At 35.9% G+C, this 12,297-nt stretch overlaps 1 protein-coding gene across 1 annotated transcript in view; it reads right to left on the bottom strand.

The window, feature by feature from the left end:
* Positions 1–383: 383 nt before the first annotated feature.
* Tom20 (translocase of outer membrane 20) overlaps positions 384–12,297 on the bottom strand; it is an 81,506-nt gene continuing 69,592 nt past the window's right edge. Inside the window, exons 4-5 of the mRNA XM_090399416.1 lie at positions 6,653–6,795; positions 384–588 (exon numbers count right to left, since the gene is read on the bottom strand). Of these exons, the coding sequence (XP_090255542.1) occupies positions 535–588; positions 6,653–6,795 (197 nt within the window). The 3' untranslated portion in view covers positions 384–534. The remainder of the gene's footprint in view (positions 589–6,652; positions 6,796–12,297) is intronic.

The raw sequence follows: 12,297 nt of genomic DNA, 5'->3' as shown, positions 1-12,297 counted from the left end.
TTTAATATTTATTTTTATAGGATTTTATGTAAAGTATCAAATGCACAGCGTTCCTTGTGAATCTGGAAAGCATCTTACAATTCTAAATACTGCAGTATAGTTTAGTGCCCCTCGGGCTTCATTGAAATAATTTTTTTATTTAATCGCGTTTTAATATTAAGTAGTTATTTTTTCAAAATGGCTGGCAGGCCATGCGTTGGAAGCCGTTCCTTTTGTTTGCTTTTGCCTTAGAGCTTTCTCGTATCATAATTTTCTAATGGACTCTGCAAAAACTTCATGATGTACAGGCTTTCTTTCATCTTGAAAGCCTATCTTTTCAACATACAAGACATTAATATAAATTTATGCAAACAACACAGGTCAAAAAAATTCAACTATACAAATAAAATTTTACTTTTTATTAATAATATGCAGAATGAAGCATAAATGTTTATTGTAAAAGATAATATAACAATACATTTCTTATTTCTTCGAATTTGCCTTTGCATTTTAACACAATGATTTCAAAAACATGTTTAAAACAGCTCCTGGGAATTATTCAACATCATCTTCCATCATTGTCCCTCCTCCAGCACTCTGTGCTAAGCGCTGCAATTAAAATCAAATTAGCAGTTTTAAAAACTGAAAGTTTTAATATTGCATAAATTATTGGAAAGAGATCTTGTGTATTTAATTAAAAGTATACTAAATGATTGGATTATATCTGAAAACAATTGTTTTAGACTTTTACCTAAGGATGAGCAAACAATAGTTTGCATGTGAACTTTCTTCACAACTAGGCTCTTGACCTTACAAATTATTTCAGTATCCTCAATTGCATAGCATCTCTCTCAATTTGCATCCATATATTACATGTATTATGGAAGGATCACTACCTAGATCGGTTTTAACCTCTGAAGACTCAGATTAACAGTGGTCTGGTAGTAACTTTTACAATAATGCATGGCAATATATGTAGGCTGTTCAATAAGTTATAAGACTATATTTATACAGAAAACAGATTACCTTTAATCATTTACATGGTCTTTTTTCGAATGGACAAATGCATCGTGTTTCACTACCGTGAGATGCATTTGTCCCAACGGTCCACTTCTTAAAAACATGTGAAAGTCTGTTTTTTGAGAGTTCTTTCAAAACCGCCTCCACAGCTTTTACACATGCTTTGTTGCTTTTGAAATGGTGGCCTCTTAGTGGTTTCTTGAGCTGAGGAAACAGCCAGAAATCACACGGTGCAAGATCAGGACTGTATGGAGGGTGTGGTAGGATATCTATGTTGTTCTTCTGCAAAACGTCCACTACACAACCAGCAATATGTGGCTTTGCATTATCCTGGTGCAATAAGAAGCCATTCTTCAGCAATGGACACTTCTTTTTGACGTGCTGTACCATTGTCCGTAAAACATCCGCATAGTATGAGCCGTTTACAGTATTCCAGGGTTCTACAGCGTGTTGGTAAACAATGCCTTCGTAGTCAAAAAAACATTATGGCCATAACTTTACCAGCCGATTTTACAGTTTTTGCTTTCTTGGGAGTAGGCGAAGACGGATGCTTCCATTCACTGCTTTGTTGTTTCATTGTAGGGTCATAGTGATACAACCAAGCTTCATCTGCTGTAATGATGCGTTTTAAGAAGTTGTCACCTTCTTGTTCCAGTCTTTCTTTCCATTCTGTGCACACATCCACTCGATGCTGCATTTGCTCCGGTATCGGGTGCAAACACGTTTCAGTCCCAAATGTTCAGCCATGATTGAGTGAACACTTCCCACAGAAATATTCAGGACAACATGCAGCTGGCGTACTGTAATTCTGCGATCCTCTTTGATGATAATCGCTGCTGTGTTGATCATTGTCTCTGTGACGGATGTTGAAGGTCTTCCCTCATGTTCAAGATCTTCCACATTTTGCCTTCCTTCCTTAAAAGTTTTATGCCAGCGAAAAACACTTGCCCTTGACATTGCTTCATCGTGGAAAGTTTCGTGTATCATGTTAAAAGTGTCCGATGCCGATTTTTGCAAGCGGACACAAAATTGAATCGTATAACGCTGTTCCAAGGACGCTTCCATTTCGACGACTGGTCGTGGCGAAACAAGCTTGCGTTTAGTCACGTGACACTCTGGCACATCAGCCCGCATACGCCATCTATCAACCTGTTTTGTTAATACAGACAGCAACATTTCTTTATTCCAAAGAAATTAATATTGTGATGAGTGGTTTCGCAACAGTAAAATTAGTCTTATTACTTCTTGAACAGCCCTTGAACATGTCTGAAAGGGAGAGAGGGGAATGTGCATTATGGGATAATGCTAATGGAAGAAAAAAAAGCTATAAGAATACAGCAGCACTTTACAAATTAACACAATTACTTTTATAAGAAATATTTTCTCTTAGCTGTGTGCATGCACAAAGTTTTTGCTTTCAGAATTCCTAATTTAGTCAACTTTTGGACATACTATAAAATCGAATGAAATGATAAATCATACTTGTCCCATATTTTGTTTAGTAATTTCTCCAATGTCTCCACTCCAATATTACTCTAACCCATTCCCAATTAACATACTCTAATTAGTTACCTTTAGCCTGTGCCATGTAGTCAAACTAGTGCTGATGTCAGTAACTTGCAGAAGCATATGATTAGATGTCTACTGTCTAAACAGTACAGTCACTTGAACTCGTGAAAACGGTGATGTTTATTGTAGCTATGCACAGTTTAAGGTGAATTAATTTTGTGCTTGCAATTTTACAGGTCATTGCTAGATGAAAAAAGGGCAACATTAATATGAACATTACATCAGCAGTTTTAGTGCATTAAAGCTTAGAATTTCCTATTTGTTTATAAATTGCATATACAGCAATTTATAAGCAGCTGAAGGAATAAGAGTTTACATTACTCTTATAGAAATATTCAGTATGCAACATACATGATCTTTTAATAAAAATGTGGTCACCAATTTCAGATGTATCAAATTAAGAGTTTGTGGCTTCTGACTGTTTGCTACTAAGTGCACAGGCTACTGCACACAGAGAGTCTGAGACTAGTGACTTGCATACAAAATGTTTTTCATATGCATATGGCCCATCAAATAGAGGGCACACCGACTGTAAGTAACATAAAAGGTGTGAAAAACGTACTTGTCTGTGATGAGAATTCAGTTTGATCAGATTTATTTACATTCTGCTTTGTGTCAGTTTTTTGTACTTTTTATTTTACTTATTACAAACTATTAAGGGTATGCTAGCTGTTACAAATGCATTTTGTCAGTTGTAACATGGTTACCTACAGCAGATGCACAGAGGACAGTGTAGCTGGCATATTTGGTACCCCATTGATGGAATATGAAGAATGTTAACAGTGAATATGAAAAGCTGGAAAAAGGTATTGTTTCTTCTAAATTATATAATTTCTTTATATTCGTTCTCAAAAGCTTAACAGTGCAAGTATTTTGATTAACTATGATAACTGAGGGGAAAAAAAACATTTCATGTTTTTTCAATTACCTGCTTATTGCTTGTGGGTCATATCACTGACAAAATGTCTAATTTTTGATTTACATTTCAAAACACATAAGCATTGTGAATGGAAAACCTATAGAACAAGTAAAACATTTCAGCTACCTAGGCAAAATTTTTAGTGAAGATGGTAAATTAAATATGGAAATTAACTGAAAATAAATGTATATGGAATAAGAGAGAAATTAGTCAAAACACTAAATTAGCTGTATTCAAGACAGTGTTCAAACCAGTTTTAAATTATGGATCTGAGAGTTAAAAATAAAACAAAAGACTAGAGATTGCAGATAGTCCGGAGAAAGATTAGGAGCATGAATAGATGACATCAATGGCAATATCATATTAAAAATGAGGATATCAGGAAAGAACTTGACATTGTCAGCATCCAGGAAAGTATTAGCAGAGCTAATCTCAGGTGGTATGGTCACAAACAGAATGGGAGAGGAAAGATTAGCAAAACAAGTGTTCTCTGTGAGGTTGGCAGAAAAAAAGACCCAGAGGAAGAAGATGTAAGTGGATTAATACAGTAAAAAGTGACTGAGAAGGCAGAAATATAAGATCTGATAATGTTGGCATCTTGACAGAATAATTTGGAGGAAAATTGATGATAGGATAGTAATGATGTAAGTTTTTCATGTAGTACTATCATAATATCCTGTACATCCCTTGAGGATACCTGTCAGGAATTTGATGATGATAATGATAAAAAGAAAATAGAAAGATGGACAGAATAGTTCAGACAGATAATGGGTAAAAGATAATGAATTGAAAAAAATCTGGAAAAAGGCACTCGAATGCCTGAAGGAAAAAAAAAACGGGGAAATTAGCTGGCATTACAAATGAATTATTAAAAATGGATATAAATGTAATAGTGGATTGCTAATCAACATTCCAAACAAAGGGAATTTAACTGTTTGCGGCAACTGAAGGTAATATCATTATTAAGTACATGGAAAATGCTAACAACACTACTAGAAAAAAAAAAAAATAAATATAAAAAGCTAAGAGAAATACAAACAGGATTTAGTTCATATATCGATCAAATAGCAATATCTAGGATAATAACAGAACAGCTAAAATAAAACGATAGGTGTTGATATCAACTTTGTTGATTTTGAAAAGCTTCTGTCAGCCATGATAGAGAAGCTATAAGGAAATTAATGTTTTATTATGGTATATATACAATGCAAAATTATCAACGTAGTTAAGAAAAGTTATAAAAACTAAAATAAAAATTTGATGAAGAACTTTCAGAAAGGTTTGAAATTAAGTGGAGTTAGACATGCTATATGCTCCTCTGCTCCCAGGAATTAGTTCATATAATGCATTCTCTCCCCCAACTTTGTTCCCATGGATCTATCTCCATGGGAGTTGAGGATTTTGGATGCAGTTGTTTTTCCAACAGCAACTTATGGATGCGAGACTTGTAACCTAAAGAAGTCAGATAAGAAACGGATATCTGCTTTTGAGATGTGGTGTTACAGAAGGTTGTTGAGGATATCATACACTGAAAGGCGTACAAATGAATGGGTGTTAGAAAAGATTAGTAGAACTTTACGGCTCCTTAAGGATATTGACAGAAGAAAATTAAAATATTTTGGACACATAGAAAGGATAGAAGGAGGACTTCTCAGAACAGTAATAGAAGGTAAAGTTCCTGGAAAAAGAGGCAGGGGTAGACCATCAATGAGATGGATGGATGGTGTGTGTGGAGTGACTGATCTTCAGAGAGTTGAGGCTGCCAGAAGGGCAAACAACAGGACTACATGGCGAGGCCTAGTGTGGAACATCATCGAGCATCAGTGACCATACGGCATCTGTAGATGCCCAGTGAACACACAGAGAGAGTAGATCAGGTTAGGAGAAATGCCATGAAAAGCATAAAAGGAACAAAAACTAAAAGAACAGCTAGATGACCTATATTTTGTAGACGAGATATGTTTACTGGCACATGCACACCTTCCTCTGTATGTGCAGAGGAAGATGTAAAATCTAAAATACAGAGTCCAGAGAATTTTTAATAGGGAAAATATGGAGATCAAAAGAAATAGGTTCAAAAATCAGATTATTTAACACAAATATTAAATCAGTTCTACTCTATGCATCAGAAACATGGACCACTAGCAATTTGGAAAAAATTATTTACAAAGTTTTTATACATAAATGTTTAAGAAATATTCTACACACAAAACTGGAAGGAACTGGACACAGATGAAAAGGGAGAGAGAGGCATAAAATATTAAAAGATCATATAGATACATGGTTGAGACCCTATACTCCCAATGGAGTTAAGAGGAATAAATAAGTAAGCAGTGAAAGGTATTGCCTAAACAAGTCTCAGCCTCTAGCTTGCTCTCTGCATTCTCAATCTTATGTGAAAATCTCCAGATATCTAGTTTTAATATTTACAAAAATGCCATGTCCTAACTGGTGATGTGGAAACAAAGCCAACACTACCAAAGGTGGTAAAATCCTAAATATTAATCAATTCAGACAATAGCATTTGAAAAAAAGATGCAGGATTTAACAGTAAATTTAGAAAGTCATCAGATTACTTGGATTTTGGTTTCATCAACATCTATGTTGTGGCAGAATTCAAACTCACAGCTGTCAGAGGCTAGCCAAATTGTTACATTTTTCCTTATGCATTAGGCTCAATGGCCGGTCATGGACAATAACTTGGCTTTTTATGAAACAATGCAATTAATGCAAATAGTGCAGTTAAACCCTATCTGAATAGTGTATTATGGCTGTCAATTGCATGACTAGTTTTTTCCTCTTTTGTGGGATGAGAAACCAGGACTTACAGCAACATTTATGTTGCCATAACTGGCTAACTTGCCTTCAGTTGTAAAGCCCTTATAAAGGACAATTCATGTCCTAAATGGATTTGAACCTGTTTTTCCAACCAAAGAAAACTCATTACTAGACTGAGCTATACAGGCTACCAATTTAAAGACAAAATACTTGACAATGCAACTTATTTCTGTTAATGATTTCAATCATACATCAGTAAGGAAGCAGAATCAATACTTCAGCTCAGAGTACAGCAATTTTGCATCTTTCTATATGCTGTTTAAATCATAATTCATTGTTTAAATTTAAAAATGTAATTACTTTCACCACCAACAAAGAACAACTTACTTGGCTGACTACAGGAAGTTTCTGCAGTAGCAGATGGAATACTTCTGGTGGTAATGTCTGCTGAAGTACTTGAAGCAACTGCTGTGGTTGACCACATACAGCTACAGCATTGCTGAGGTGCTCTACTCCAGTCTCTACATCTCCTACAAAAAAGATTGACCATGCAATTCACCATCAAATTATGATTAGTCACATATAATGATTGCAAAAATAAGTAAAATAAGGTAATACCAAATTGATCTTAACCCATTTGATCCCAAGAATATATTTTTTATTTTTTAAAAAAGGCAATTTTTTTCATATTATTTAGTTGAAAATGTGTCAAAATGCTACGCTATATACTGACAGTTAAAAAAAAAAAGAAGCATAATTTAAAAAAAAATATGTGTACTCGTATGAGTACAGTGGGCAGATCAGGTATCAAAATTAACAAACTGCTTAGCAGAGTGATGCCCAAAATACTTGATCATGGCTTCATCGATTGAGAGACGTTTGTAAAATATGCCAAACTGCTGAAAGTTTTTATTTAGTTTACCCATTAGAGATCTTATTTTATACATTTTATCATTTTTATCTATTTATGAATTATCGGCCAAATGTAGATATTTCTTGATTTCTTGAAAACGGTTCCTTGACATACTGTTGGCCACTGGGGGAACCAGGAGATCCTCATCTAACCACCAATAGTGACGCTCTCTTGGCAACCTGTGGTATCCACTCAAAAGTAGAATTGCGATAAATACCTTGATGTCTTCTTCAGTTACTTGAAATACATGATTATTTAGTTAAGGGGATAAAAATATATAATATAATATATAATATTAATAATTAATATATAAGATATAATATATAATATAATATAGTGACACACCTTCCTGGCAATCGTATAGCAAAAGTATGTAAGTTCTTTTCACTTAAACTCTGATATTCTAGGTCTAGCAACTCACTGATGAGACCTCAAAAAAGGTTGAAACCGGTCTGGGTAGTGACCTCTCCTCATAATGTAAAACAGTACTACATCTCCTAAGAGCTGTGTGTTTTACATTATGAGAAAATATCAAGAACAGTGAGGGATCTTGCTCCACCTTTGCAACGAGTTGCCGTGGTGTGGCACTACCAAGTTGTCACTTACGCTTGGATACGCTGACAGTTCGTCGGCATGAAATGTTCAGATCGTAGTTTTCAATCTTTGTTTCGCTTACTGGCTGAAAAACAATAAGGGATTTTTATCCCCTTAACTGATCAACCTCGCCAGAAAAAAATAGCCGTTTGGCTTTTCATCTTAGTTATACATGATTATTGTTCTGCATAGCATACAAATTGGGCTGTTCAATAATAACGGTAATAATTTCTTTATCAATAAATCTTTCAAATATTTCAACTGGAGTTTTATTTTGGATTTGGTCCTTCATATTACTCAGATGCTCTATATACCCTGTAGTTACTGCCATACTGATGTCTAAGATATCTTCTGTCCATATGGGATCGTTGGTAATTACTTTACCTTGCGCAGCCAAGCAGTGTTGTCTTATCGTGGATAGAGGAAGATCATCATCACTGCTGTCTGATTCGTCACTCGCATAATGAAGCTCTATTTCCCCTGGAATGTCATTGGGAAGGTGGTCAGGATGAAGATCATCATCATCAATATCCTCATTATCTGTTTGATGATCAACATCGCGAGGAATGATAACTATGGATATATCTTGGTGATTGGAATTTGCTACGTTGTCTGCAGATAACCCAAGTGTTCTGTAACGCTTTCCATAAAACTGAACTGGACTAATTGGCTGAAGTTCATCGGGGTCAATTTTTTCAGAGGTACTAAAACCTAGGGGGAAAAAAAGACTCCTTATAAGCACACCATTCTCAGATGAGTACAGGTCCATTTTGTATGTGTTCTCAACCCGTAATCAAACAGAGGTGCTGATATATAAAAAAATGTATTTAGTACTCACCTTTGTAACACAAAGTCAAAACAATGAAAAAATATTCGAAAAGCCCATTTGAGGTGCTGTACTCAAATGAGTATGCTGGGATAAAATAGGTTAATACCCAAAATTACATATACAAAACAGTCATGAAATATACAAGTCACTTAGAGAAATTTGAGCTACGACAGTGATGATACTTTGTATGCAAGTTCTGTCTTGTTAATGAACCTATGTAGTACATATCAGAAACAAAATATTATTATTATGATATGGGGACCTCCATGGAGTCTGAAAACTTAGTGCAGGAGACCCAATCTATCATAACTCTTCTTGAACCCATTAACAGACAAAGCCCTCACACAATTGACTCTGGCAACCCATTCCACTCATTCCCCACTCTCCAAGCAAAAAATCTAGTCCTCACACCCCTACTGACCACACTTTTATTCAACATCCAAGGATGTTGAATAAAAGGAAGTGGTGAAACATTTACCCTGCATCTATCCTATTTATTATTTATTTATTTAGCGTATGGCTCATACATGAAAAGTTACATTACATTAATCCTTAATATATATGGACATAGTAATAGATATGTACAATAAGAAGACATAATAGTCATAAAAGAGACACTCAAAGAATCAAGAATAGGCTACAACTGAATGTCTAGGTTGATTATCCAGTCGACTGCACTTGGTGTAGAATGGATGAAGTCTGACAGGTTTCCACTGTATGCATGTAGGACACATTCTGCTATAATATGATTAATTGTCTGGCGGTGTGATCCACAGTCGCACCTGGGTGAGGCAATCATGCCCCAATTGTAAAGGTGGTATGCACATCTGCCATGGTTGGTGCAGATTCGGTTAAGGGCAGACCAAATTTTCCGAGGTAGGTCAAAACCCAACGTTATCTGCATTGGGTCCACTAATTCATGGAAGATCCCTGTTGAAGTGTTACACCAGGACTCTTTCCACTTCTCCTTCATGTTGAAGCTTGTCTCTGAAAGATTTTTTGCTGTTAAGATTGGAGTTTGCCTTGACTTAAGCCTGTTTATTTCTAGGGGCGGGATGTCTTCATGGATTGGAAGATTTTGGATTTCCATGATTTTGTTGTATTCATGTAGAAGAAAGTTGGATCTGCAGATGTATGGAGGCGGGATGTTGCTTAGCACTGGGAGCCAGTAGGTTGGGGTTGATTTTACAGTTCCAGAAATAAGGCGCATAGTGGTGTTAAGCTGGGCATCAACCAAATACACATGGGTGCTGTTCAGCCATACGGGTGAGCAGTATTCAGCTGTAGAGAAAACGAGGCCAAGGGCAGTGCAGCAAAGCGTTGTTACTGAGGCACCCTAAGTTGTTCCACATAGTTTTTGCAGTATATTGTTTCTTGTTTTTAGTTTGGATGCTGTGTTAATGAGATGTGGTTTAAAAGATAGTGTTCTATCTAGAGTGACGCCAAGATATTTCAGGAATCTGTTGTAGTGTAGCAGTTTGTGGTTGAAGTAGACCATGAGTTCTTTGTTAGTCTGGTTATTGTTCAGGTGGAAGCATGAAACTTGTGTTTTGCTAGGATTCGAGCGTAATCTCCATTTGCTGAAGTATTCATCTAGGACTGCAAGGTCGTTTGTTAGTGTATCTTACAGTGTAGTAAAATTGGTGTGTCTGGTGGCTAGAGCAATGTCATCAGCATAGCAAAACTTCTTAGAGGCTGTATGAGGTATATCTATGATGTATAAGTTAAAAAGGAGGGGAGCTAGAACTGACCCCTGTGGTAATCCATTATCCAGTGTTCTTTGTTTGCTTTTGTCCTCGTCCATATACACCTGGAACAGGTGGTTGCTTAGCATGTTATGGATTAGTTTTGCTATTGTTTTGCAAGGGACTGCACGGATCAGCTTGCAGGCTGCGCCATGCCTCCAGACTGTATCATAAACTGCGGTAAGATCTACAAAAGCTACAGCCGTTTTCCGGAATTGTTGGTAGCCTGCCTCAATATGTGTGGTGAGTGACAGAACCTGATCACAGCAGCTTCGTTTATGTCTGAATCCAGCCTGTTTCACTAGGACTTGTTCTAATATCTTAGGGGCAATTTTATTAAGAATGAACCTTTCTAGGAGCTTATAGCAGGTGCTAAGCAGGGCAATTGGTCTGTAGTTTTCTGGTTTGCTGTTGGTTTTTCCTGGTTTTAAGATAGGGATAATTTTTGTCCTCTTAAACTCTTTTGGAAGTCTACCAGTCTGGAGGATGTCAGAGAAAAAGCAAGCCAATCACTGTCAAGCTTTTTGGCTCGACAGTGGTGTCTATCCCATAAAACCCTTTAAGCAACTTAAATGTTTCTATCATATCCCCTCTTTTTCTCCTATCAACCAATTTCTGCAATCCACACACTTCAACCTATCCTCATAGGGAACATTCCACTGGCCACCCTCCTCTGAATCCCCTCCACCGCTTCCTCATTTCCAAAAGAAACCCAGGGGAACCAGACTTGAACACAGTAATTCAGATGTGGGTGTATCAAGGCCTTTTAAAGAGACATTACAACTTCCTTATCTCTACTTGTTAATGTGTTCTTCACTAGCCAAGTAATCTTATAGGCTAATTTATCAACCTTAGCAATATGTCCTCTAAACTTTAACTCTATCTACCACCACTCCTAAATCTCTAGTTTCATCTATTTCCCGAGTACATTTCAATTAATGTGATACACAGCTTTTAATCCATCATCATCAAAATTCCTAACATGTACCCTCAAGGAGTGTACAGAATATGATAGTGTAAATATAATCATAATTTTAAATTCTGAATATTTTTACGTATTGTTCATGTTAGTATGTTTATTATTTTCAGTTTTATAACACGCACTGTCGGCACTTGCGATGTGCCCGTTATTAAAATTGTTTTGTCAAAGTGTAAAGCATTTAAAAAATTTATGCACTTACTGGATTTGATATTTGTATTACTTACAGGAATTTTATTGTAGTTTAAAATTATCAAAAGTTGTGTTTTATGAACACATTCTCTTGTCGCTAACAGAGAAACGTGCCAGCCATTACACCTAGTTTCTAGCTTGCCACTTTCATGGAGTGCACATTCTCGCCGAGAAGTTTGTTGTGTGATTTTCAGCTGACAAGAACAGCGTTCGGTATATAGGTATCAGAGTAATGGCTGTAAGAAGAGTGTTCGGAAAGAAATTAGAACACAAGCCGGCAGATATTTAGATTTGGAGAAACTTAAGTTTTTATGTGACATTCGGAGGAAAATTAATAGTATATTCTGAAAAAGGAATTGTGGAACTATGAAGTTTAAAGTGGAATAAGTATTGATAAATAAAAGGGAAATATTGTTATAAGCGTTTTAAAAGGAATATTGGAGAAAAAGCTAATTGGAAGATTTATAGTAGGTTCTGAAAAGGGAATCGTAGAACTGTGAATTTTTTTAAAGTGGAAGAGTTAAGATTGTCAATAAGCATTAGTGAATAAAAGAAGAAGTTGCTATTTATGATCTAAAGAAATGTTTGAGAAAACTCTGATTAGGAAGTTATCTGTATTAAGGACGCCGGGGCTAACTATTATTTCTACTAAAAAGAGACAGATTTGAGTTAGGAAGAATTAATGTATGCTACATGAGTGATGAGAAAGGATCCTGTGAAATGAAGAATAAAGTCATATATCTTTGGAAAAGGGTTTTAACAGACAGAGAAACTGGCTAT

Source organism: Typopeltis vanoorti, chromosome 10 (assembly GCF_054136105.1).
Source record: "Typopeltis vanoorti isolate ZY-2024b chromosome 10, IOZ_Tvanoo_1.0, whole genome shotgun sequence".
Classification (NCBI taxonomy): Eukaryota; Metazoa; Arthropoda; class Arachnida; order Uropygi; family Thelyphonidae; genus Typopeltis; species Typopeltis vanoorti.
This window is presented reverse-complemented; position numbering and strand designations above follow the sequence as displayed.